The 24,382-nt window shown below is 43.0% G+C and overlaps 7 protein-coding genes, 1 long non-coding RNA gene and 1 other non-coding gene across 13 annotated transcripts; 8 read left to right on the plus strand and 1 right to left on the minus strand.

Moving 5' to 3' along the window:
* Positions 1–634: 634 nt before the first annotated feature.
* On the plus strand, positions 635–2,481 carry LOC145706040 (kynurenine--oxoglutarate transaminase 3-like). The gene is made up of 7 exons (XM_081783553.1): positions 635–833; positions 921–1,142; positions 1,208–1,459; positions 1,504–1,594; positions 1,637–1,763; positions 1,810–2,119; positions 2,167–2,481. Exons 1-7 carry the CDS (start codon positions 671–673, stop codon positions 2,334–2,336), a joined length of 1,335 nt encoding a protein of 444 aa, XP_081639679.1. The 5' UTR covers positions 635–670; the 3' UTR covers positions 2,337–2,481.
* An 86-nt stretch (positions 2,482–2,567) lies between these two features.
* On the plus strand, positions 2,568–5,800 carry LOC145706038 (uncharacterized). Its single transcript, XM_081783551.1, has 8 exons — positions 2,568–2,912; positions 2,955–3,106; positions 3,156–3,349; positions 3,394–3,562; positions 3,785–4,026; positions 4,070–4,151; positions 4,826–5,215; positions 5,262–5,800. The coding sequence occupies exons 1-8, from the start codon at positions 2,651–2,653 to the stop codon at positions 5,523–5,525; spliced, it is 1,755 nt and encodes a 584-aa protein (XP_081639677.1). The 5' UTR covers positions 2,568–2,650; the 3' UTR covers positions 5,526–5,800.
* A 44-nt stretch (positions 5,801–5,844) lies between these two features.
* Positions 5,845–5,917, minus strand: TRNAR-UCG (transfer RNA arginine (anticodon UCG)). The gene has a single exon. It is a non-coding gene; the product is annotated as a tRNA-Arg (tRNA).
* An 83-nt stretch (positions 5,918–6,000) lies between these two features.
* Positions 6,001–7,158, plus strand: LOC145703613 (uncharacterized). 2 transcript variants are annotated; one of them, XR_014134369.1, is made up of 3 exons: positions 6,001–6,122; positions 6,163–6,294; positions 6,337–7,158. It is a non-coding gene; the product is annotated as an uncharacterized LOC145703613 (long non-coding RNA). The 2 variants fall into 2 exon arrangements; XR_014134370.1 differs by having other exon boundaries at positions 6,166–6,294.
* A 356-nt stretch (positions 7,159–7,514) lies between these two features.
* On the plus strand, positions 7,515–9,874 carry LOC145702207 (vacuolar protein sorting-associated protein 51 homolog). The gene is given in 6 exon segments (XM_081779421.1): positions 7,515–7,824; positions 7,868–8,288; positions 8,291–8,898; positions 8,941–9,203; positions 9,253–9,588; positions 9,630–9,874. Coding segments are annotated over 6 exon segments (2,088 nt in total). The 5' UTR covers positions 7,515–7,534; the 3' UTR covers positions 9,800–9,874.
* A 43-nt stretch (positions 9,875–9,917) lies between these two features.
* On the plus strand, positions 9,918–11,178 carry LOC145702206 (ras association domain-containing protein 1-like). 3 transcript variants are annotated; one of them, XM_081779419.1, is made up of 6 exons: positions 9,924–9,999; positions 10,060–10,175; positions 10,217–10,534; positions 10,581–10,666; positions 10,776–10,896; positions 10,937–11,178. In XM_081779419.1, the coding sequence occupies exons 1-6, from the start codon at positions 9,939–9,941 to the stop codon at positions 11,081–11,083; spliced, it is 849 nt and encodes a 282-aa protein (XP_081635545.1). In that variant the 5' UTR covers positions 9,924–9,938; the 3' UTR covers positions 11,084–11,178. The 3 variants fall into 3 exon arrangements, with proteins under 3 accessions (XP_081635544.1, XP_081635545.1, XP_081635546.1); XM_081779420.1 differs by having other exon boundaries at positions 9,924–9,995; positions 10,056–10,175; XM_081779418.1 differs by having other exon boundaries at positions 9,918–10,175.
* Positions 11,179–11,208: 30 nt separating this feature from the next.
* On the plus strand, positions 11,209–13,166 carry LOC145702205 (endoplasmic reticulum resident protein 44-like). 2 transcript variants are annotated; one of them, XM_081779415.1, is made up of 6 exons: positions 11,209–11,633; positions 11,678–11,939; positions 11,983–12,207; positions 12,251–12,470; positions 12,511–12,657; positions 12,736–13,166. In XM_081779415.1, the coding sequence occupies exons 2-6, from the start codon at positions 11,691–11,693 to the stop codon at positions 12,828–12,830; spliced, it is 936 nt and encodes a 311-aa protein (XP_081635541.1). In that variant the 5' UTR covers positions 11,209–11,633; positions 11,678–11,690; the 3' UTR covers positions 12,831–13,166. The 2 variants fall into 2 exon arrangements, with proteins under 2 accessions (XP_081635541.1, XP_081635543.1); XM_081779417.1 differs by having other exon boundaries at positions 12,511–12,546.
* A 100-nt stretch (positions 13,167–13,266) lies between these two features.
* LOC145703244 (uncharacterized) lies at positions 13,267–14,481 on the plus strand. Its single transcript, XM_081780579.1, has 5 exons — positions 13,267–13,399; positions 13,446–13,521; positions 13,563–13,892; positions 13,937–14,206; positions 14,252–14,481. Exons 3-5 carry the CDS (start codon positions 13,742–13,744, stop codon positions 14,326–14,328), a joined length of 498 nt encoding a protein of 165 aa, XP_081636705.1. The 5' UTR covers positions 13,267–13,399; positions 13,446–13,521; positions 13,563–13,741; the 3' UTR covers positions 14,329–14,481.
* A 4,691-nt stretch (positions 14,482–19,172) lies between these two features.
* On the plus strand, positions 19,173–22,551 carry LOC145703347 (uncharacterized). The gene is made up of 4 exons (XM_081780697.1): positions 19,173–21,891; positions 21,941–22,046; positions 22,087–22,364; positions 22,408–22,551. The coding sequence occupies exons 1-4, from the start codon at positions 21,800–21,802 to the stop codon at positions 22,409–22,411; spliced, it is 480 nt and encodes a 159-aa protein (XP_081636823.1). The 5' UTR covers positions 19,173–21,799; the 3' UTR covers positions 22,412–22,551.
* The last annotated feature ends 1,831 nt before the right edge of the window (positions 22,552–24,382 follow it).

Consider the following 24,382-nt stretch of genomic DNA (forward strand, 5'->3'; position numbering starts at 1 on the left):
GAATCGTTCAAGCGTACCAGAACTTTGCACACGGCGCGCGTGCAAACCCCTAAATGAAACTTGGCGCGCGATACAGAAAAATGATCCTCATGCCGAGTTCTACCTAACCGTATAGGTTTCATCCCTTCAAAATTATTTTCAACCCTTTTTTCTATCAAAATATTGGTACCAGGCCCAGACTCAGCTTTTCCCCACAGGTAAATTATCTTGAATCTTATTATTATGCTCTTTTATTAATTCTGATTTCTTATCAGTGATAACTTATCAGCAATTAGCAGAGAAAGCCTATCTCCAGCTCCCCAAATTTATAAAGGCAGTGCGCTCCAATCAGCGGGGAGCTGTACTCAGAACGAACCAAAAAGGTGATTCTCCCCGCACCTTCCATTTTTATGAGAAATATTTCGTCAGATAGAGAACTCCGAAAAAGAAAACGCTAGAATTTCCTCCAGTCTTTTTAATTGATTTCTTTCGAGAGAAAAAAGTCTATTTTTTTTAATTATTTTGATAAAAATACTAAATTTAATTAAAAAATTCTCGATAAAAGACATTTTTAATTCATTTATTAGCATTTTATTGTTTAAATTGATATTCTTTTATTTTCTTTTAAATTTTGAAATCGGCGTTTTTATTTGTTTTACGCGATTCGTGTTTTCAGAGTTCGTAATTTTTTATGCTTGGGCGTCAAATCGTGAAGCGCACAGTTTCGCGGCAGAGCGAATTTCGAGAAATGTCGCATTTGGCGGACAGAGTCAAGAATCCAGATGTACAGAAGAATGTCTGGGTCGAGTTCGTCGGTCTTGCCATGGAGAATCAGGCGCTCAACGTCGGCCAGGGTTAGTAAAGAGCATATAGCGGCTTTTCTAGCGTTTATTTGCTCTGTCTGTAATAACATTGTATGTGCTTATAATGAGCAAATTAAGGATTTCCGAATTTCCCGCCGATTCAGCACGTGATGGACGGATTGTCGAGCATTCCCGTGGAGAATCATTTGAACAACCAGTACACCCGTGGATTTGGGCACGCCCCCTTCATCCAAGCTCTTGGAGATTTTTACGGACCCCTGTTTGATCGAAAATTGGACGTCCACAACGAAATTTTGGTCACGGTCGGAGCTTACTACTCTCTTTACGCCGCTACTCAAGGTATATTTCGACTGACAGCAAATTTTTTTAGCAAGAAAAAATTCATTCTTCATTGTTCTTTTCAGCTCTGATCAACCCTGGCGATGAAGCGATCATCATCGAGCCCTTCTTCGACTGCTACGCCCCAATGGTCCGCTACGCCGGCGGAACTCCCAAGTTCATTCCTCTTAAACCAGCTGGAAAAGCGAACGACGCAAACGACTGGAAGCTCGATATGGATCATTTGCAGTCGCTGGTTACTGACAAGACGAAAGTGATCTTCTTCAACAATCCAAACAATCCGCTCGGCAAAGTCTTCACTCACGAAGAAATTCAAGGTCAGGAAAGAAAAGGTTGAGAAAGAAATTGAACGAAATTCTAGCGCTCTGCGATTTCTGCATCAAGAACGATATCATCTGTCTGGCAGACGAAGTTTACGAGCATTTGGCTTACAATCCCCAGCCTCATCTCAGGTAAAGTCGTTCAAGAAAGAGCTGAAAACAGAATGTTTGTAGAATTGGAAACTACCCGGGAATGTACGAAAGAACGATTACCATGGGTTCGGCAGGAAAGACCTGGTCTTGCACTGGATGGAAAATCGGATGGTCGATTGGCCCACCAGATCTCATCAAAGCCATGCAGGTAAGTAGCGCTAGAATTTGTTATTTATTTCATGCATTTATTATAGATTGTCTGGCAAAACTCAATCTACACCTGCGCCACTCCGCTCCAAGAAGCGTGCGCTCGATCCTTCCGCCTTGAAATGGAGCGTCCCTTCGATGGACACCCAAAAGACAACCCAGACTCGTACTTCAGAACTCTTACCGAAGTCGAACTCAAGCCAAAGCGGGAAAAGATGGCGAAAATCTTGGAAAGCGTTGGAATGAAGCCGATCATTCCCAATGGCGGTTACTTTATGATCGCTGATGCTAGTCCCTTGGCAAAGATTATTCCAGAAGCGGAACTAGATGATTCCAATGATCCGTGGGATTATAAAGGTACTGGCCCACTGCTCAATCGATTCTTTTATCGCTTCGTTTTCTAGCTGTTCGCTGGATGTGCCGCCAAAAGAAAATCGCCGCGATTCCCAACTCCGCCTTCTACAGCGAAGGCCACAAGAAAGAGTACGAAAACTACATCCGCTTCTGTTTCGCCAAAGACGACGCCACGCTCGATAAATTCGAAGAAATGATGGTCGCAGGCTTCAAGCAATAAAAATACCTTCTATTTATTTAAATTTCCTTCGCGTTCAACTATTCTATTTCATTTTTCTTTTCATCACTGTACTCCTAAAAGAATCAATTACAAAAAGTCAAATCAGTTCCAAATAAAAATCATACCATGTCGTGTTAAAAATCGATTTGCTTTCTTGTTTCACTTCACATGCAGAAGATTGAGCTCGGCAGCCTGTGTAAGAAACCTGAGTCAGGGTCAGAAGGCTCTTTAGTAAAAAACTTCTTATTAAGAATTATCGAAAAGGAACAGAAACAGCTAGAAATCTCCAAGAACTGGACGCAGCCGTGTCCAAAATGACGGAAGATCCGCAGTACGACAATTACCTGAAAATCGTCCATGAGAAAGTGTGTCTCAAAAAAGACCTGCAGGACACGTACCGTTCTCTCCAAAAGAATCTGGCGGTCAATCCAGATCCGCAAGAAAAGGCGGCGCTGGAGAAGGTCATGGACGACATCAACAGAGCGGATGATTTGATCATTTCCTACCAACACAAGATCGAAAAAATTCGCGAAACGAAAGAATCGCAAATGCCCCAGAGAGCGCAAACCATCGAAAGTAATTTCAATTTCTCGTTTTAAAAAACTATTCGTTTCTTAGTTCACCTGCACAATGGAACTTGCAATGTGACGTCGCACCAAGAAAAAACGATCGAAGAAGTTTGCAAAATGAATAACCGCTTTTGCTCGATTGATCTTTCAAAAAGCCATCTTGAAATGCACACTTTTGATTCTGCTGGAAAGAAAGAACGGGTAAATCGAAAGTTTTCAATTCTCGTTCTTCATAAAAAAAACTCTTCAGAAATTAATAAACTGGCACGAGACGTCAATTAAATACGCAAATTCGGAGCTCTGGCTGAAAACAACAGATGAGGCTTATTTGCGAAGCGTTGCTCCTTACACTCACAGTTTCGTCGTCAAAAAGAAATCGAGGAAAAACTGCTCTGTTTGCGGAAAGACCTTTTTGTCCCTCCCCCGAAAGCTCTGGAAGTGCACGTAAGAACTCAAACTTTCAACCCTTTTTCGACTCTTTTTTCAAGCTATTCGGATCCTGAGAAGAGAAAGACCTGCGGGCTGATCGTCTGCACTCAGTGCAAAGACAATAACATCACCAAGCCGTGCATATCGGTTGACGACCCGGTCGGAATTTACAAAAGACAGGAAGAGGAAAACAACGATTTGGACACTTGGAAGGCTTCTTCTGAGGAGGTCAGTTTTCCAGCTTGATTTGGGGGGTTTCTTCTTATTCTACAGACCCAAAAATGAGCGTCTGCCTTCGGCAAGCTATGAAGAAAACCTGAGTCAGGGTAGGAAAGATCTTCTACGCAGCTTTTCGGTAAAGATCTTTCAGACCCTGACTCAAGTCTTCTACACAGGTTGGCAAGCCCAGACTCAGTATTTTACACAGATAAGCACACTTCTTTTTTATAGGTCAAAGACTGGAACCCAGTCGGTCAAGGAACCTGGGGCGTCGTCTACAAAGCCAAATGGCATGGGCCAGTTGCGGTGAAAGAATTAAAGTGCAAAAATCCAACGGACGAAGAAGTAAGAATTTTCGAAAACGAAGTTCGAATGCTGCGAAAAACCAGACACGAATATATCATCCTTTTTATGGCATATATTTGCGAGCCGGAAAAGAGTAAACTTGCGATCATTATGTCTTGGTGCGAGAGGTAGCGTGGATTCTAGTAGAATTGATGATAAAGGAGGGTTTAGTTCGCTGTATAAAAGGATGCATGTCAAGTGCGAGAAAATGACGAGATTGGAAGCGATCAGTATAGCCAGCCAAATCGCACAGGTAAAAAACTGAAAAGCTACAATTTTGCTTTTTCCCTGAAACTACATTTTGGTTAAGAATTTCATTAAAAAGACTATCGATGAATTACCATAAGAATTTTTTGGCCGAAAAAAATTTTTTTGAGATAAGAACATATTCTGAAAGCCCAAGTCGAAATTAGTCGATTCCCAAATTTCTAGGGCTCAATGACGTCAGTATGACGTCATTTATGATTATTAAATGTCCGAAAAGGCTCCTAATTCATGAAACTTTGGAACGCTTTTTGAGGCGGTTTTTGCTGGAAATAGATTTTCCTATTGATGGTATGTTGTTCGCCATCAAAAACTACGTAGGGACCCGAGGTTTATTTTTCGAACCGGCCGGTTTCAAAAATTGAACCGGTCGGTAATGGTTGATATTCAATGGTTTGATCCCGGGTCCCTACGTAGTTTTTCATGGAAAATCCGAATCCGCCGAGAAAAATAAAATTAAAAAACGTTTTCGGCTCGAAAAAGCGTTCCAAACACAAAATTTCCAAATCAGCCCAATGACGTCATAATGACGTCATCTGACCCTAGAATTTGATGATTCTGTATAACTTTTTACGGGCTTTCAGAATATACCAATATCTCAAAAAAAATTTTTTTGCCCGAAAAATTCTTATGGTAATTTATCTATCATGGATGTTTGTCTAGGGAATGGGCTATCTCCACTCAAAAACCGTCGGAATCCTCCACCGGGATCTCAAATCTGCAAATATCTTTCTCCAGTCCGACGCAAAAAGATCCGTGAAAATCGGCGATTTTGGTCTGGCAACGACCAGCGCCGCCCGCGGTTCTTCAAAAGGCGGATCTTTTCGCGACAAAACTCTTGGTTCAATTCCATGGATGGCTCCAGAACTCTTCAGAACGCCAGCTCCGTACTCGCACGAGTCGGACATGTACGCGTTCGGATGCGTTTTGTACGAAATATTTGCTGGGGAAATTCCTTACGCGGCAAAACCGGATCTGAGGCAAGAGAAGATTATTTTCCGCGTTGGTGCTGGATTGATGAAGCCCGATTTGACGAGGCTCAATCCTAGAGAGGTAGAGCAAGGAAAGTTTTGAATATAAATCTAATTGAATGATTCAGGGAGCGGAGAAAATCGTCGGCGCAGAATCCTGTCCGGATGAAATCCGCGAAGTTATGAAAAAATGCTACGAAAGAAAACCCGAAAATCGCCCAAAGTTCGAAGTCGGAGAGCAAAACCTTGTCGAAATCTTCAACACTCTCGAAGCACGCGAAAACGAGGAAATCAATCGAATTCATCAGCAACAGCGCGCTCAAGAAAGACAAGTTCTGCGCTCGCAATCGTTAAATACTGCACAGCACTGCTACTACGGAACTAATAATTGAACTAAATTTCCTGATTTTCCGAATCCTCAATTCTTTATTTTTGTTCAATGTAAAATAATTTGTCCAATGTTCATTCCTCTTGTTTGCTACTTCTGGATCTTTTCTTTCAATCGAGTTTAATTACATGTTAATGACCTAAAAATGTCCTAAAAAAATCCTTCTTTTGCGCAAAAAACTGTTCATTCTCTTCAACTTCCAAAGCTGAACAAAGTAAAATAAAGTTATATGAAACTTCTTCAAATTTACGTTTCCTATTCTTTCTTGAATCAAACATCTTTCTGAAAGGGATGAGAAAGAGAACTCGCGGTTCAAAAAGTTTTGACCACGATGGGACTCGAACCCACAACTTCCTGATTCGAAGTCAGACGCCATATCCATTAGGCCACGCGGCCAGCCGAAGGAGGCTCTGTTCTAGTGCATCATTATTCTTCTGACTCATAAACCTTTAATATTCATTAATAAAACCCTTTCTTATAGAAATGGGACGAGTGAAACTGAGTAAGGAAGAGCGTTTCGTTCAGAAATATCTGAAAAGGAATGGGCATTTGGAAGTGCTGAAGGTTTTTGAAAGAGGATTGGAAGAAAAGGGAAAGAAAGGTACTGTTTTATTTTTAATTATTGAAATAACAAACTGTAGTAGAGCGTCAATCGAAAAAAGCCAGCTCAGAGGAACCAAAGACTCAAGCTAGAAAGAAATTGGAAGAGAAGACACAGAAGAAGAAAGTGAATGATGAAATCAAGGAAGAAAATGAATCCTCGACTTCAAATGGTACGAAATTTCCCTTTTCAGTGTCGTCAATGTCTTTTTTAGGCGCTATTAAACCGTGAAACTCAGCTTTGCAATACAGAAACCGCCTGAGAGAAAGAAAATAGAATTGGAGCCATTGAAAGCGAAGAAAAGGGCGCATAAAGAAGAAGAAATAGAAGCTGAACCGAAGACTGTCGACATTCCAAAAGATTTCATGAAAATTGCCAAGCGGTTTGGATTGCCAGAAGAGCATCTTGATTTTTTCTACGAGCACAGAACATCGTTCAACTGGGAATATAAAGACAAGACCGATATTCATTGCACAGAAAGAAACTGCAAATTTACGACTAGAATTAGTCAAAAATGTCTTCATGATCATATGATTTCTGTTCATGATTATACAGAAGTAGCGTGCGGCCATGTTGACTGCTCTTATATTGCCTATTCAAAGACAAATCTTAATCGTCACAAAGCCCATTTTCACGGACATGGGCAGAAGCCAACTGCATATGGGTACCATTCTTGCCCGTATCCATCATGCAAAAACTCATTCAGTAGGCTTCTTTTTCTTCGCCGACATCTCAATGTCCATGAAAATAAGCTTCTTACTTGCAGTTATTGTCCATATAAATGTAACCAACCTCAAGAGCTACATAACCACTTGAGTCAGCACTTCAATATTAAAAATTTTATTTGCGATAGTTGCTCTAAATCATTTACTTCGACCAGTGAATTAAATAAACACACTCGGACAGTTCATTCTACTGAAGATTTTGAATGTCAAGATTGTGAATTCACAGCGAAAGCTTATTACGACTTTAGAAATCATAGAAATATATGTGAGAAACGTCTTCTGCACTCGAGAATTCTCTGAAATCCGCAATAACGCCGTATATTGATAAATATTATTAAAACTCGTTAAGAATGTACTCGATGAATGTAGAAATTCCATTTGAAACTGAAAGACACGCAAAAATCGCGTTGAATTCAGTTATTCAAGACGAAGAGCCTCGCGCTGGAACGCATATTGAACGGTAAAAACGAAAGCTGAAGAACTGCCCCTCTTATCTTATCTCTAGAAAAATATCTGTAGAAAGGAATCTGCTGAAAGTCTCATGGGAAGCCGAAGAAGCCCGTATTCTCAGAACCTCCGCCCAAAGCCTTTTACAACTGCTTGTTTTAGTGACGCAAACTATCGAACAATTCGACGGTCTCGAGTGAGAACAACCATCATCTTTCATTTCTATTTCAGAATTTTAAAATGGAACGGACAGAAAGTCGGAATCGCTCAAAGCTGCGTGATTTCTACAAATCGCAAGCGCGTGAAAACGCTGAGCTTGTGCGGAACCCGCAGTTTAATCTCGACTCGAGTCAGTTTCAAAAGGATCAGTTTATTGACGGCGTTCTCCGGCAAATGCCCCTAGCTGCGTTGCTGCAGAAAGAGAGGGAAATTGGAAGAGAAATAAGCACTCTCGATCAGAGCATGCAGAGCTTGGTTTACGATAACTACAATAAGTTTATCAAAGCAACAGATACCATCAAACAAATGAGGTAAATACACTAATCGAGAAACCAGTAAAAATTCCCAAATAAGGGTCGACTTCAAGGACATAGAAAAATCCATGGACGAGCTCGTCTCCGAAATGTCCCAAATCTCCAAACTTTCCACAAGCCTCAATTCGAAAATGAAGCCCTGCCGCGAAGAAGTCGCCGATCTCGTCGAGCAACAAGAAACTCTGACTAAAATGCAGTTTCTTTTCGAGCTCCCAGCAGAGCTGAAACGAAAAATCGAAGAAGGAGACTTTGAATCGGCGGTGCAAGATTATGTCAAGGCGAATTCGGTGCTGAGGAATTACGAGAATCACCCTTCTTTCAAATCGATTCAAGAGGAATGCGAGCTGGAGTACAAGTCTTTACTGGAGAAACTTGAGGAGCCATTTTCGAACGTCGATAGCAAGGAAGAATTACTCATTCGCTGCATTCGGTTATTGGGAAAACTTGAGATTGAAAACAAAACATCGACCCTCGCCCAAGAATTCTTAAAAACTCGGATCAAAAAATCAACGCAAAGAACAACAATTTGGAATCTTTTTCTGCTCAGATCAGTGCCGTCCTCGCAGAGATTTGCGTGAGCATCACTTCATTCAAAAACATCTTTCAATCGAAGAATTTGGAATCATCCCTTGTAGCACAGCACGCTCATCAATCCTTGAAAGGTCACGTGAACGATATTCTCGAAGAATTAACGGATGATTTTTCTGAGATTCTCGTGACCAATGATCTCTCTGATGACCAGCTTTCGACGTCCCTTGATCTTTGGTATTCCAAGCTTTCCGCGACCGCCCAAATCTTGCCAGAACTCAACTTGACCGGAAGATCAGAAGAACTCGTCGTCAATCAAGCGAAGATCCGACACGATTCGATCAAAAAATCGTTGTTTATGAAGCTAGAAGAAGAAATCTTAAACATCGAGAAATCCGAGTCTCCTGGAGCAACAAATGCATCAATTTTAAATCTGATTCAAGAATCGCAACACCAACTGGATAAATTCTTCACGATGTCGAAATCATACAGCCAAATTGAATACTTCTTGGTCGAATGGAATGACATGACTAAAACTCTCCGGTAAGCTTGCATCTTCGATATGTATTCGAACGAGAATTCTAGTGTCGATGCAGTTGAACACATCGCATCATTTTGCCAGAAAACTCTTCAGACAGCTCATCCAGCTCTTCTATTTCCCCTTTCTTCTTTAGCAAGTATTTGGTCAGAAACAACCGTCGACCAATGTATCGAACGCAAGGATCGCCAAACCGTAAATCGATTGAAAATCAGCTTCAGTCAAATTTGCTCGGCCGCGCTGAAAGAGCTCGTTCTCATCAGAGGTTGCCACTGTGCTGAACTTATTCATCGGAGCGTCATGGCCAAGGGTGAGTCTTCCTAGATTTCCAGACAATCTAACCAGCTATGCTTCTGTAGACTGGCTGAATACATCTGAGCCACGAGGACCCCGACCGATAGTCAAAACATTCATCGACGAAATTCGAAAAATAGACGAAGAATGCTCAAAATTTATGCGCCAAGGTGTTCGCCCAGCCAAATCGACCCGCTCTGGCTCCATGAGAATCGAAACCCTTTCCCAGCGCTCTAATTTGAATATTCAAAGACTCTTCACGGACAAAATTGAAATCTACGATGTTGTGCAATCAACAACGATTTCAGTCACATCTGGCATTATTAAAATTGCGCTGAAGGCGATGCTCGAAAGTGTGAGACTGAAGACTTTTAGCTCTTACGGATTACAGCAGATTCAAGGTAAATTACGATGGAAATGGAATTTTACAGGCCATTTTTAGTCGATTTATCGTGTCTCCATCACATTCTCTGGCGATATTGCGAAGATGAAAGTCACATGAGCACAATTTCGGACGAAATTCTACAATCTGCGGCGCTGAGAGCGCTAGAAAGAGAATTAATGGAGGCTGATGTAATCGATCTTATAGTCGAAAAAGCTCAACTCGCCTGATCTTTTTTGATTTTTCCATGTTCTTCAACTCTACATCATTCATACTCATTCAATGTGCAATCAAAGTGTGTATTCTTAAAGAAGTTCTGAAAAGCGATGGCTTAAAATAGGGTTGTTAAGAAGTTTTTGCAAAAATGAGATGATATCGGTTCGTCATCCGTTGATTGAGAGCAGACCTACTCCAACATTTTGCGATGTTTGCTACGAGTTCAAAAGAGTTCTATTTTCCTCTTTTTTCCTTCTTTTTGAACCCAAGAACAGTAATAAAATTGCATTCGGAGTACTGTACAAATGCAAGTCGTGCAATCTCGTCTGCCACAAGCCCTGCAAAGACCTAATCAAGTTCAGCTGCCAGAATCAGCCTCAAAGTGCGAGGGTTAGTTTTTTACTTGTTGTCCCTTTTTCATCCGTTTTTAGGAAAATCAGCAGTTGATGAAATCACCTCCTGAAGAAAAATTCGACACGATCAGAAGGACTTTCTCTAATCCTCAATTAGCCAGTAGACTGGAACGATACAATCAGACAGTAAAGAACTCTTTCGTCATGCAACTGCGGAAGGATTACAGTTTTACTGGCTACATTCGGGTGGAATTGGAATTGACGAGACCGATTACAGTTTTGGATGGAAATTTGAACGAACCAGAAGTGAAATATCTTCCGAAAAATACAGTCAAAGCAATTTACCTGACCAGCCAGACAACTGCTAGTCAAGTAGTCAAGGCGCTTCTTCAAAAGGTAGAAAAAGAATCACTGATTTTTCACTAAAATGTAACTTTTCAAGTTCAAAATCACAAACGACCCGCGAAAATTCATGCTCTGCGAGCGAATCCAGAAGGGTCGCAAGGGAGAAAGCCACGTTACTATACGGTTAGTAGAACAATGACCACTTTAGCTCAATTCCCGCTCCACTTGAGAGCGGAGAGATTCAGACTTTCTGAAGTATTGAAGTTTTAGAATCAGAATTCTATTTTTTCAGGCCAATGACGGAGCTGGAGAGACCACTCTTTCTGACACTGCTTTGGGGAAGTGCCCATTCCGGTCATGGCTTTAGGCTGAAGGATCAACAAGAGGACACGCCGGATTGGTACGACTTTGAGGTGAGAGATTGCTGAAAGAGTACTGTTCTATTTTTGACAGGAACATGAGCTGACGCAGTTCCTTCGCTTGTACGAAGAAGAAAAGCAAAAAGCGCTAAATGAAGTGAAAGAAGGCTTCGAAGTCCGCCGCTATCAGATTCACAAGATTTTAAAAGAGCGGAAAGAACCGCTCGTTTCTCCGCTCTAATTCTCAGTTATCTCAATTAACTTAAAACTTTCTGCCACATTCCCGTATTTTCACTATTTTCTTCACGATTTCTTTGAATAACATGTCTTCCAATCCTCCTAAAACATTCGATTTTATTAAGAATGAATCGAATTGTAATATTTTTATATTTTTTAATATCAATTGCTCGCGGAGAAGCAGTTCTGGACCTAAAAAGCTTCAACGAAAAGAAGCTGCAAGAGTATGAAGTCGTTTTAGTAAATTTTTATGCCGATTGGTGTCGATTTTCTCGACAATTACATCCGATTTTCGAACAGGAAAGGATAATGACCAAGCAATAGCCGATTCTCAGACCCCCTTCTTCTATCCTCAAAAAGACCGCCACTGTGCTAGAAGAAACCTACCCAGCTGAATCTAAAAAGGTTCTTCTAGCAAGAGTCGATTGCGAAGATCAACAAGACCTCGCGCAAAAATTCCACATCTCCAAATACCCAACAATCAAGATATTCCACAACGGGCGAATTCTCAAACGAGAATATCGCGGAAATCGATCTCCAGCTGAGTTCAAAAAGTGAGTCGTTCTCTTCCATGTCTTCAGTGAATAAATGCAATCAGATTCATCGACAACATGCTTGTTGATCCAGTAATACAATTTACATCGCTCGAACATGCAAAACAGCTCGAGGACCAACGGCAGAAAGGAATGCTCATTGGATACTTTGAAAAAGAAGATTCGGAGACGTACAAGGTCTTCGCAAAAGTCGCCAATGTTCTCCAGGACGATTGTGAAGCCATCGTCGGGTTTGGCAACGTTTCTTATCCGGAACGACATACAGGCGAAAATATCGTCTTCAAAGATGTTGAAAACGGCAACGCGGTAATTCAAACTAAATTTATTTTCCTTCTATCAACGTTTTCAGCCCGTTTCGGAGGATGTCTTTTTGAACGCGATGCGAAATTATCAGCTGTTATTCGATTGGGCGCATGATAAATGCGTTCCAGTTGTGCGGGAAATAACCTTTTTGAATGGAGAAGAATTAACTGAAGAAGGACTGCCATTCTTGATACTCTTCCACAAGAAAGAAGACACCAAATCGTTGAAGGAATATTCCAACACGATTTCCCGCACACTCATCGGCCAGAGAGTAATTCTATCTTATCTTTCATAATTTTCTAAAAGAAGACTAGAGCAACATAAACTTCCTCCACGCAGATTGCGACCAGTTTTCTCATCCCCTCCACCATCTTGGAAAATCTCCCGCCGACTGTCCTCTCATTGCTATTGATAGTTTCAAGCACATGTATCTCTATCCAGATTACACCGAAGCGCACAAGGATCAAAAGCTTCTTCAATTTGTCAAAGACCTGAATTCCGGCAAGCTTCATCGAGAGTTTCATAATGGACCAGGTAATCTAACGTAAAAGAGCCAGTTTCAATTGAATTTAAGATCCAACAGAGAAACCAGATGAAGATGCTACTGAAGGTATTGAAACAACTGACAGTAATCCTAATTCTGTTGCTTCTGAAACTAAATCAGAAAGTACAGTCGCTCAAGAAGAACATCAGCCAATTAAAATCGAACCTAGGGAGAAGGGTAACTCTTGGTGTTGTTCAGTTGGTGTCAAACTTTCTTAATAAATATTCTCTTCCATGTTTTCAACAATCTTTTCAGCCACAATCGCGTTGGAAAAAGAGTCAGTCTTCAAGAAGCTCAAGCCGTCCAAGCATCGCCACTCGTTCCCAAAAGGCGAGCACGACGAACTGTAACTGCTTCTGTTAATGCAGCGGCACAACCATTGCATGCGTTATTCTTTCAAGAGTTCTTACTCACGGTGCTCAAAAAAGGTGTCAGCCGGAAAAAAAGCCAGCTTGTTTCGATAGTTCTACTTCTGCTCCAAAAATAACTGCTGTTCCAGACCTTATACCAATATTTCTTCTATCAGCTTCAAGCCTGAAAGCTTTATGTTTTTATCAATTTTAAGTTTTTCTGTAAATCCAGCCACTGACCAAAAATGCTGTTAGTCTTCTTCATTTCAATACTCGCAAATACTTTTTAGTTTGATCAATTAAACAATAAGTTTAATACTGTTTGATAATTACTGTTCGAGCAAATGTTGTTCAATTTATTTAATATAAATTCTTATTCTATTTAAATAAATGCATTCAATAAAATTCATTCAAGCATATCAAATAAACTCATTGAAGATATAAAAAAAATGATGTGACATCGTTTTCGGATTTTAAAACATGGAAAACCTCGGCGAGAGTGAATTGCTAGGAGATGACGGTGATGAAGATGTCTTCGCATACAATCAGCTTGCTTTTGGGAGACTCAGGTGCAGTTTATGATGGAGAATGATCTGTTGAATTTTGCTGTTTTAGGCTGGCGGAAGATTCTAATTTACCTACGCAGCTCTACAAACACGTCCAAGTCCGGGTCACCTACAAGCTTGAAACTGTAAGTTCCGCTTATCAATCCTACCTTATCATTCCAATCAGAGTCCTTCGAAACACGTGGCTTATCAAATCGAATTTGCCTCAGTCTCCCGCCCGTTCCAGACGCGCTACTCCTCCCTTGAGCGATTCCACCGGCACATGTGTCGACACTATCCGGAGTTGCGAGAAGAAATTCCATTTCCTAAAAGCGACTTCGAAAGAACTTCGATCAAGCGGTCATCATGAAGAGGATAGAATTGATTGCGTTGTACTTCGACCACATTCTCAACGGACGAGACTTCAAGTACAGAGATTCTAGTACGCTGAAAGACTTTCTCATCCGAGACTTGAGGGAGAAATATAGAAGCGCGCTGAGAAGTGAACTCTTTGAACGTAAGAATCAACAGACATTCCCTTAGTCTAAGAATTCCCTTCAGAAGCTCTCAACAATCTGATGCCAATCCTAGACCTGCTGGAAATTCTTGAGCTCGTCTGCGCGGATCGCGTTACTGCGCTTACTCTAATCTGCCTCTGCAACGCGAAATCGGGCCAAGTCGACACTGCGAAAATGTTCTCGCAAAAGACGCTGCAATTCATCACTTCCAATTCAAAAATATTTTCCGGGAAAAAGTACTCTTCGTTGATTTCAGAGGCGATTTCGGTCGCTGGCAAAGTCTCAAGCCATTCTGAGCTAAATGCGTACCAAGGTATGGCTTCCTTTTCTCAAATGGCTTTTTACAGTCATTTTCCAGTTTCCTCTGAAATGGACGATGCCGGAACTCCTCGGTCAACTATCTCCACTACCGCCTCTTTTGCCGAGGAAATTTAATTAACTGATATATAACTAAACTTCTCTTTTGTCCCTTCTTCTACATCGACCTTTCATTTTCCTATTCGAACAATTTTTAGTTCAAGTTCAAAAAATCTAAACAGATAATCTTTTTTCATGTGTGATTTTTCAAATACATCATCGGGCTACATCATTCAATTCAACTTCCAGCTCGATTTCTTCATGAATGAGGACATCGACTTGACCTTTCTTTTCGTATTCTTCAATTTGCTAACAGACAAAAGTGTGTTACTTTTGGGCGTGATTGTGGACTGACTTTTGACCTTGTTGACTTTTTGAGCATATTTACTCAATCGATTTTTGCAGGAGCTTGAATTTTATTCATTTCGAACTTCAGGCAGAGAATTTATGAGGAAGCTTGCAGCTATTGTCTCCCTTCTGGGAGTTTTTCTCCATTCTTTGATTTTCTTCGCGGTATGTTGAAATTTGAGCTTGAAAATGAGCTTGAGTAGGGTGAAAATGCGCCAGATTACAGAACTCGCTCGATCATCGCCACTGTAGTTCGGAACAGCTACAGAGTTGCTAATAACCTCCGCCGATTCTGGTCCCTGGACATGGGACTTTGGTGGATGCGCGAAATGACTCCTCCTCATAAAAACGCTCATTTCGACTCAGTAGAGGAGACGATTCAGCTGGAGAACTTTGAGATCTTTGTCTGGAGGCACAAAGACCTCATGGACGCGCCAGATCAACCGGTTGTATTCTTCTTCCACGGCGGAGGATTTATGATCGGAGACATTCCACTTCATCGGCGTTTTTACTCGTCCATCGCTGTTGATTGAAGGGATCCTAGCTTCTGCTGAATCTCCCACTTCTAGCGTAGTTTGCCTGCTCTCTATATCTGGACGAAGGAAGAAAACGAGTAAAGTATCTTTGACGTCTGTATTTCGAGCTGGAGTAAAATAGAGGTTAATTCACGAACTGCGAGAATTACCGAATGAAGAGAAATACACGGCGGCGACCGAGCAAAGCTCGATCTAGATAAGCAAGTGACCTTAGGGGACGAGGGAGTCTAACGAATCTAAGATCCCAATACCCCCATGAGACTGAAACGTCCTCTAAGGCCCAAGTGTGTGATTTTTGCAGGAGTATAAGCGTAAGATGAGTTACATGGCAGGTTCGAAACGTCGAGGCAGTCTGATTCGCGTTAAAAACCCTTTTGGGAAAAAGCTTGAATCAGATGCGAAGTTTTCGTGATGTCCGAGCGGTGATGACATGAAGGAGTAGCTGCACATGTAGAAGAACTCAAAATACGTCGGCGACGGTAAACTGTGATATTTTCCGTACCTTTTCAGGCCCCGGTCGATGAATAGGGGACCTGAGTGGGGCAGTACTTGCGCTTAGTCGTATGACTGACCCGAGTTTGTGCCGATGTTAAGAGGTTCGACGGGCCTCGTTTCACGGTGTGCTCGTTTTGTATGTTTCGGGAGATGAGCTGCTCCAACTTCGGTTAAAGTCGCATTCGGATCGGCGCCGGCTGAGTACTGACGATCTGGTGAAGACTTTGGACGGGTTCTTTTCTTGCTGTTTTCAGTTGCTGAGTCCTCAACTACTGTTGAGTTATGTTTATCGACTGACATATGGCTATTATCGGGCGCAGCAACCTCCGAAATCACTGTAGCATCAGCTGACGTGTCCTCGGCAGTTTCATAGAGAGTACCACCAGAGTACCAGCGATCTGACGGCTCGGCTGGAGCTACCGACGAGTCCAAAATAGATGTAGCGGTTGTATCTCCCAGATTTTCCATGTCCAATCGGCGTCTACTTTCCAAAATAGGTGATAGAGATGATCTTGGCGGTTTTTCCATAGCAACCATCGGAGTCGACGCGACCTGAGAAGATTTCCTCCCCCATGCGACTTCGACCCGGACTTTTCCATCGGTTTGGAAGTAGGAACAGGCGATTTTTGTGGGACTTTCGACTTAACGATTTCGGTTAAATGTGGGAATACGTACTCGGCCTCGTAGTAATCAATCCAGCGTAAGTCGTGATTTCGTTCTGCGGCGTGAACCACGTGTTCTCGATGGATGAAATCACGTTGTCCTTTCTTATCTTCGACCATGACGACCCAGTCGTTGCTCGAAACGGCTTTCAGGGGACCTACCCAGCGTTCCTTCTTGCTTTTAGCGTCGGTCAGGTTTTCTCGCTTAATGTACACGACAGCGCCAGCGGGATTGGTCTCGGCTTAGGCTCGTTTTTCAGCCTGTGCTCCATGGCTCGGTCAGCAGCCTCCATCGCAGTTTTCACAATGGCTTCCGCCGATTTCGCTAAAGCTCCAACATTGAGACCAAATACCTGAGGTGTTTCCGCTGTCATTTCTGCGCCAGTAGAGTGGGTGAAAGTACTTTTTCGGCCAAACCAAACTTCTCGCGGTGAAATTTTCGTGCTTTTGTTTTTCACACTATTGAGCGCGCGCATCACGTGGGGAACGCAGTCGGCCCAAGTTTTTCGACCGGAAGATGAGTTGACCATGCAGAATAGACTGTTTTTGATAGTCCGATTCGCTCTTTCTGCGAAAGCGTTTGATTGAGGGTGAAATGCGGTACTTATTGTATGTTTTATCTGGTTAAGCTTACACATTTCGTCAATCACGCTTGCGCAGAAGTGGGTACCTCTGTCACTGTGTAGATGTTTCGGCAAGAAATCCATGGGAAGGAAGACCTTGTAGATGAGCGCTTTTGCGGCGCAGATAGCAGTGTCGGACCGTGTCGGAATGCACCAAGTGTAGCGAGAGAAAGTGTCCGCCACCACCAAATAATACTTGAATCCGCCAGCGGGAGGCATACAAGCGAAATCGATCTGAATCGATTCGCCAGCTGTTTTTCCACGACGAAGGGTTCCAAGTGGCGGTTTGGTACGAGTTCCAGCAGATCCTTTTCTGCGTAGGCAAGGGACGCAGCTGTGGACGTAGTTAGAAACATCGTCTTGAAATGAAGGCCACCAAACGTCCTCTAATCGCTCTAAAGTCCGCGGCTCGCCCAGATGACCGGACAAGTCGTGAGCTAGAAAGAGAAAGTGACTTTTTACCGCTTCCGGTACCACCGCCCGCGCGCCAGATTTGAATTGACACATCAAGCACCCGGTAGTGTTATCCAGGAACAGAGCTTTTTCCATCTTGAGTAGAGACGATTGTCGGTGGTCGGAGTCCTTCACCAGCGATTTTATGTCCAGTGGCTCCTTACCAGATTCCAGAAAAGTGATGATTGCACTCAGAGCAGAGTCCTCCCTTTGATAGTCCAGAATGTTATTATAATTCGCTGACACCAACGGAATCTCCATTGGCGCCGCGATAGCCTTGACGTTTACCTTATGTATCTTCACCTCTGATAAAGTGATTTTCTCCGGAAACTGATTTTCGTTCCAGAAAGGGACGAAGACACGTACTGGTGAATTCTTGTCGATTTCGTACTCGCGACCAACGGGAAACTCGGAGTCGTATCCAAGTGATTTGTCGTCCTCGCCAGGTCTGCGGCTCATAAAGTCGGCGAATTGATTTTCTGATCCCTTGATGTAGACAATGTGAAAATCGAATTCTTCCAATCGGCTTTGCCATCGGCTTATTTTAGAATTCTTGAACTTCTTTTGTGTAGGAAGATCAAAGATCGGTGGTCTGTGTGAATCTGAAAGAATCTACCTTTCAGGAGCTTTTCCAGTCGCTCGCAGCACCAGACAATGCTAAACATTTCCTTTTCTGAAGTGTTCCATTTTCTTTCAGCTTTGTTGAAGGTGTGGGAAATCGCGCTTACTAGGTGCACTCTCCCGCCATACTCTTGTAGCAGGACGCCACCCGCTGCGTACAGGCTCGCGTCTGTGTAGAGATGAAAAGACTCGTCAAAGTTAGGAAAACTTATGACTGGAGTCTCGGAGAGTCGTCGTTGAATTTCCTTGAGCGCCAAATCCGCTTCTTTGGTCCACTTGAAACAATTTGTTTCGTTCGCCGAATTTCGAACATCGTTTATGGGCTTCATTCTGCTCGAGAAGCAACCGGATGAAATAGCTTCGCCCATTTTCGTTTCTAGAAAACCTCGGATCCAATTCAATGACCCGATTAATGAAGCTAACTCCTTTTGGGAGCGTGGGGTTTCATCTGACGAAGAGCGGAGACTTGCGCAGGGTCCGGTTTGATTCCATCTTCGTTGATGATTCGGCCCAAAAGTGAGCTTCGGATTGTAGGAAAGAGCACTTTTCGCCCTTGAGTTTAGCGTTAAACTTGCGGAGCGCGATGAATAGGTTTCGGAGAGTGTTATAATAGCAGCTGAAAGTCTTCCCAAAACACACTATGTCATCGATATAAGAAAGCATCTTTTTCCTGGTGGGGCTTGAGTCGAGAATTGTGTTTACGACGCGCGAGAATATATTCCCCGAGCATCGATAACCGAATGGTAGTCTGCAGAAGGCGTAAGATTTCCCACCCCACTGGAAGGAAGTCTTGTACCTGTCGCTTTTCTTTACAGGGCACTGCCAATATCCACTTCGTAGATCAACTGTGGCGAAAAACTTATTGCCCGGTCCAATGTTCGCGATCGTATCCTCCATGCTTGGGAGATGGTAAGGGTCGGATTTGTCGGAAAGGCATTTGTTCAGGCTGTTTTTGTAGTTGATGCAGAAGCGCATTTCCCCAGATTTCTTAGGAATAGGCAATACCGGGCTGTTAAACCCTTTCTGGTCCTTGATCTCTTCTATTATTTTCGTTTCGAGCAGTTCAGAGATGTGATCGCTGACCTGACCATGAAAAGCTTGCGGAATCGGGTGTTGACTGATGTTTCGACTCGTACCATCAGTCGGGATTTCGATCTCGAACGGGAATTCACCCATTTTTTGACCGTCGCAGCCGAATCTGTCGTCGAATTCCAAACACAGCTCGGCGACCATCTTCTTTTGCCCCGGGTCTGCGTCTGCTGGTAGGGTAATTCCGAGTTTTTGCTTCGCTAGCTGAATGGGGCACCTGACTGCGTTCTTGTTCGGTGCGTCCAGCTTTGGGACTTCTCGTGGTGGTTGAGTGCGGGACCGATCGCTGTCTTTGACCGTTGATCTAGTCGTCAAGTATTTCTTGATTTCGGTCCGCTTCACTTCGTCCAGCTTCACCACTTGAGTCTCAGTTTGTGTGAAGGCTTCGTTGTAGCAAAATGAGAGAGTACGATTCTTGTTGTCGACTGTGAAGCTGTCCGTCATCGCATTCTCTAGTATATCGCGGCCCAGTAGACTTGGATATTTACTGCCTGGCATGATGGTGAGATTCAAGGAGAATGCAGGGCCACCATTGAATGATAAGCGGCAGGGAAGGATACCCATCGGCTGCTCGGCGGGGATATTTGGGCTGAAACCGGTAACCTTGAAGGGGCAGGGCTTCAGCATCTGGAGAAATTCGTCGGGAACGTAAGCAGCGGACAGACAGGAGGACTCGGCTCCGCTGTCGACTTCCATCGATACGTCAAAACTTTTAGAGCCCGTAAAGATGGTAGCCGAAGCGAAATAAGCCTTTCCTGGTCGCTTCTTCTTCACTGTGTAAAAGTGAACGTCGAATGGTTGGAAATCTTCGACGTTCTTAGTCGTATTTATCTTCTTGGGTTCTGGTTGTTTATCGTCTTTCCCATCCTTAGAATCGGTGCTGGCGCGCTTAGCATTCTTCTTCTTTTGTTCTTATTTCTGTTGAAGTGCTGAGAGACGGTCGCGTTGTCAACTCGATTCTGTCTTGTAGATTGGGCGAGACGGCAGAGTTCGTTGATATCGTAAACTTTTGAGAGGCTTGGAAGGATTGCGTTGAAAACGTCTGGTTCTTCTTTCCTAAGGTTCAAGTACAACATCATCGTCGAGAATATGTCGAATATTTCATCGACCCCGGCGTCGGCTGACTTCTCTTGTCGGAAGGAGTTCAGAGTCGCTTGCTTCGCCTCGTTCATTTTTTGCAGGACGTTGGCGGTGTAGTGTGCAAACGGCTTCGAATGGTCGTATTCGACGTCGAAAACTTCGCTTAGCTTCAGTAAGTAGTGACTCTTCGCGGCGAATGATTTCTCTAGCAGCGCCTTGGCCGATTTCCAGTCTTGACAATTCAGAAATTCGGTTCCAAGTGAGCGTTCGATGTTCAAGTCGAAGTGGCTGTACACTGCTGCGATGAAAGGCTGTTCACGTGAAGGTCTGTCGCGGACGTAGGCGCGGTGATAAATGTCGGCTCTGCCCAAGAAGGTGTTGAAAGATGTGTTGCATGCGGCGTCCAGCTTTGGCAAGTCTTGGACGTGACGAGACCAGGTAGTGGCCACCCATGCTTCTTCTCTCATTGTCGCACTCGTAGAGTCTTTTCCTTGATCAAGCTCGCAGGTAAGAAGCGTTGTACTGAGCTGTTCTAATTTTACTCTGCTTTCTGTGATCAAGGGCTCTAGGCTTGGCTTTAGTGATTCGTCATTTCGCACTTGTTCCTCGAGGTAGTTTACTCGATCGTTTATGCTTCTTATTTCGGTGACGGTTTCTAGCAGTGATTTGTTCGCCGCCATAGCTCGAAATATATCGGCAGTAAGGGTTAATGGGCCTTGGATTACCTTTCAGGCCCTCAGAAAATACTGCGACTAAAAGTCGCAATATGATGAGCTGAGGTGCCTTTTGCGCAAACGCCCGACGATTTCTCTGTCCAGCGATTGTCGAAATTTCCAGGTCTGGTCCAAGGGTCGATTTTTCGTAAACTTCTCTCGATTTTTGGTGAAAAGTGGCGAAAGAATTATGTTTTTCTGAGTATTTTAGGTTTTCCCCGGCGTGCGTGCGTGGTTGCGTGGGCGCGACTTTGGGCGCGTGGGTCGTGGTGGCGCTCGTGCGGTGGCGCTCGCTCGGGGTGGTGTTGGTGTGGTGCGGCGCGGAAAATTCTCTGAGTGGAGTTTCTCCGGCGGCGCGGTGGCGGTTGGTGATTCGGTTCCCCTCGACTCCGCTGACGGCCAATCAGCGTCCAAGTTGCGAAACTTCGGTTGTCGATGGCGGAAAAATTTATCTTTTCTCCAACGGGACTACTCTGACACCACTGAAGGGATCCTAGCTTCTGCTGAATCTCCCACTTCTAGCGTAGTTTGCCTGCTCTCTATATCTGGACGAAGGAAGAAAACGAGTAAAGTATCTTTGACGTCTGTATTTCGAGCTGGAGTAAAATAGAGGTTAATTCACGAACTGCGAGAATTACCGAATGAAGAGAAATACACGGCGGCGACCGAGCAAAGCTCGATCTAGATAAGCAAGTGACCTTAGGGGACGAGGGAGTCTAACGAATCTAAGATCCCAATATGATCGTAAAGTGACAGTAATCACAGTCGAGTACAGAAGAACTCCGGAAGTCGAATACCCCACTCCCTTTGATGATTGCTACGATGCAGTCGAATACACGATCAAAAACGCAAAAGAACTCAACATCGACGCGTCGAAAATTGTTCTCACTGGCGATTCTGCTGGTGGCCACCTGACGCTGACTGTAGGAATGCATCTGGCGGCGGAGGGAAGGAAAATTGCGGGGTTGGTTCCAATGTATCCGATGACTCAAATTGTCACGGGAAATCTGCCGAGCTACACGTGAGTGATTTAAATAACCCGTGATTATTGATTGCTCTTGATTTGGTAGAACTGGAGAAGAAGGCGGACTCATTACTGCGCAAGGTTGGGCCTGGGCTGCTGCTCTTGCTCTTTGCGGAAGAGACGGGTACGAGACGATTATGAATAAACTCCGGGTAGGTCCTTTTTATTCTTCCTCCTCCTTATTCGTCTTAGACTCGTGAAACCTACCACGCAGTCAAACAAGCGCACCCAAAACTCATCGCTGAAAGATTCGGCGAGTTCGACAAGACCATTCCTTCATTTGAAAATCCTCAAGTGGATGAAACTATCATCGCGAAAATGATCGACGCGAAGGGTTCTCCACTTTTGGCCCCGGAGAGTTTTTCAAAGCCATGCCAAGGACTCATATTTTCGCTGCGGAACATGATGTGCTTTATGATGATCAAGTCGCGTTTACAAAAGTGGCGAAAATGTTCGGATCGGACATTCAGGTAAGTTAGAAATCAAAGAAAAGACTGTAAAGAACGCTTTTAGATGACAACTTGGAGAGGCGCTTTTCACATCGAGCAGTCCTTCTCAAAGTTGTGGAGCGGAAAGAGCATCATGAAGTCTTGCGACGAAAATATTCGACTGTATGTCGACGCCATCACTGCTTTCCACAAATAAATCGAGGCTGACTCCATGATCTCACGGACTTATAAAGATGCAACATCGTAACTGGCAGACGGTCTCCCAAAGTTGTGTGGAAAGTGTGATCAAAAATCTTGAACCGGAAGGTCTCGCACACATTGAGTCGATGGAATTCATGATTTTGTTCATCTTGCTCAACTTTCCATGATGGAGATCATTTAGAAGCCTTTTTAGCCACCATTTTCGCCTTAAGCGCGAGGATAAGTCGCTAATAATCATAACTCTGGTGAATTCGATCGATAGTTGTTATGAAATCTGAGGGCTAATTTATGAATCATGGAGTTTGATTCAAAACAAGAAAGGCTGAAAGCTTCTCAATGATTATATTCAAATCTTCTTTCTATACATCTGTTAGGAGATATGTCACATATGCACAGAAGGAATCTCAAAAGTAGCAACTTTCTTTTGTTTCAAGAAAAGAATTTTTCATAGTTATCCTGAGGGGGAGATATTTGAATTATGATCATCTCTCCCGTCTGAAATTCGAGATAATTATAATAACTTACAGACGGAAAGTGCTGCCTGCCGGGAGAATGATGATATAGTCGGCGAAAGAAATAAATTATGATTACCAATCATTACATGTATGTTTATAAGATTCGTATCCGATCGAAAAGTTTGAGGCAAAAAAGTTGAGCTTTTACTTCAATTGATTCTTGATCTATGATAACATTCTTCGTAATAGAATTTAATTTAACGTCAAAGAAAGTCGAGACATCTTCTGAATTCCATTAGAGTTGCCATTTGTAGTGTGGAAAATAATTACAATTTTATATATCATATTGAGATACATACTGAATGTTACATAGAGAGCTTAAATTCCCTGAATTCAAAGCATCTCCCGTTCCCGTGCTAATTCAGCTGCTTATCTGAATTCCAAATTTCATGGCTCCTTGCCGAAAGTTTTCCAGTGCGTTTAATGATGGTGGAAGAAGGTAGAGATATTTGATTCAGCTGGCTTCAGAAATGAATTAATTTGTTGTATTTTTGACACGCAGACAAGCTCATTTCACTCTACCGAATCTCCTCGGCTGCCAATTCAATCAAGTGCATTACACGAAGACGGCCCAAAAGGGGATTAAATTCTCCTCATCTGGCTCACATGATCGGTCAAAGACCGAAAGCACATCACAAAAGAAATGAGCATTACCAAAAATATTTAATGATTTGCGATATTTACAGAATAGAAAGGAGCCTTTCCGATGCTTTAAATTTATATTAAGCTTCATTAGTTTCCAAGAGGCAGATTATGAGCGCAGATGTATCTGTTTCCGGGTCAGTTTTATTTTCAGCGGATGTGAAGAATTGAAAGCGCTGATCGTATACCAGTAATAACAATATACCGAGTATTTCAGAATCAAAACCCGAGAAGCGCCGTCACTAAGGCACTGTAAGGTAACTGTAATATTATTACTGCTATACGAGCATTTACGATAGAAAAAGATGATATGAAAGAAGAAAATAATGACGTCTTCTTTTTCTTCCTTAGTCGGCTTCTCCTTGATAAAAATTCTTGACTTTGAGCCTCTCAATATTGTTTATGCCAGAATAAACGTAAAAACTACGTCAAAGTGAAGAGAACTGCTAGTCGCACTTTCGAATTCCATTGACATTGTGGAAGAAGATGGAAGATCCTGTTTCGTACGTGATCCATATCATATTAATATCGAATCCAAGGGCGACTTATTAAGGAAGATGAATAAGGGTTTTCTAACCAGCCGAGCTCTTAATCCTGATTAAAAGTAAGAGGACTGTCGGTCAAATGACGCCAATATTAAAGACAATTAGCATTTCAATTTAAAAATATAACAAGCACGTA

This window comes from Oikopleura dioica, chromosome PAR (assembly GCF_907165135.1).
Source record: "Oikopleura dioica chromosome PAR, OKI2018_I68_1.0, whole genome shotgun sequence".
Classification (NCBI taxonomy): Eukaryota; Metazoa; Chordata; class Appendicularia; order Copelata; family Oikopleuridae; genus Oikopleura; species Oikopleura dioica.

What these genes read in the sequence shown, in the direction of transcription:
- LOC145706040 (XM_081783553.1), top strand. Translation starts at nt 671, where the DNA reads ATGCTTGGGCGTCAAATCGTGAAGCGCACAGTTTCGCGGCAGAGCGAA. An exon ending in TCTTTACGCCGCTACTCAAG is followed by an intron (nt 1,143 to 1,207) that starts GTATATTTCGAC and finishes TGTTCTTTTCAG; the next exon opens with CTCTGATCAACCCTGGCGAT. An exon ending in AATCCCCAGCCTCATCTCAG is followed by an intron (nt 1,595 to 1,636) that starts GTAAAGTCGTTC and finishes GAATGTTTGTAG; the next exon opens with AATTGGAAACTACCCGGGAA.
- LOC145706038 (XM_081783551.1), top strand. Translation starts at nt 2,651, where the DNA reads ATGACGGAAGATCCGCAGTACGACAATTACCTGAAAATCGTCCATGAG. An exon ending in TAGCCAGCCAAATCGCACAG is followed by an intron (nt 4,152 to 4,825) that starts GTAAAAAACTGA and finishes ATGTTTGTCTAG; the next exon opens with GGAATGGGCTATCTCCACTC. An exon ending in CGAGGCTCAATCCTAGAGAG is followed by an intron (nt 5,216 to 5,261) that starts GTAGAGCAAGGA and finishes TGAATGATTCAG; the next exon opens with GGAGCGGAGAAAATCGTCGG.
- LOC145702206 (XM_081779418.1), top strand. Translation starts at nt 9,939, where the DNA reads ATGATATCGGTTCGTCATCCGTTGATTGAGAGCAGACCTACTCCAACA. An exon ending in ATCAGCCTCAAAGTGCGAGG is followed by an intron (nt 10,176 to 10,216) that starts GTTAGTTTTTTA and finishes ATCCGTTTTTAG; the next exon opens with GAAAATCAGCAGTTGATGAA. An exon ending in CGGATTGGTACGACTTTGAG is followed by an intron (nt 10,897 to 10,936) that starts GTGAGAGATTGC and finishes TATTTTTGACAG; the next exon opens with GAACATGAGCTGACGCAGTT.
- LOC145702205 (XM_081779415.1), top strand. Translation starts at nt 11,691, where the DNA reads ATGCTTGTTGATCCAGTAATACAATTTACATCGCTCGAACATGCAAAA. An exon ending in ATGTTGAAAACGGCAACGCG is followed by an intron (nt 11,940 to 11,982) that starts GTAATTCAAACT and finishes CAACGTTTTCAG; the next exon opens with CCCGTTTCGGAGGATGTCTT. An exon ending in AATCGAACCTAGGGAGAAGG is followed by an intron (nt 12,658 to 12,735) that starts GTAACTCTTGGT and finishes CAATCTTTTCAG; the next exon opens with CCACAATCGCGTTGGAAAAA.
- LOC145703244 (XM_081780579.1), top strand. Translation starts at nt 13,742, where the DNA reads ATGAAGAGGATAGAATTGATTGCGTTGTACTTCGACCACATTCTCAAC. An exon ending in GAGAAGTGAACTCTTTGAAC is followed by an intron (nt 13,893 to 13,936) that starts GTAAGAATCAAC and finishes AATTCCCTTCAG; the next exon opens with AAGCTCTCAACAATCTGATG. An exon ending in TGAGCTAAATGCGTACCAAG is followed by an intron (nt 14,207 to 14,251) that starts GTATGGCTTCCT and finishes GTCATTTTCCAG; the next exon opens with TTTCCTCTGAAATGGACGAT.
- LOC145703347 (XM_081780697.1), top strand. Translation starts at nt 21,800, where the DNA reads ATGCATCTGGCGGCGGAGGGAAGGAAAATTGCGGGGTTGGTTCCAATG. An exon ending in GGAAATCTGCCGAGCTACAC is followed by an intron (nt 21,892 to 21,940) that starts GTGAGTGATTTA and finishes TTGATTTGGTAG; the next exon opens with AACTGGAGAAGAAGGCGGAC. An exon ending in CGATTATGAATAAACTCCGG is followed by an intron (nt 22,047 to 22,086) that starts GTAGGTCCTTTT and finishes TATTCGTCTTAG; the next exon opens with ACTCGTGAAACCTACCACGC.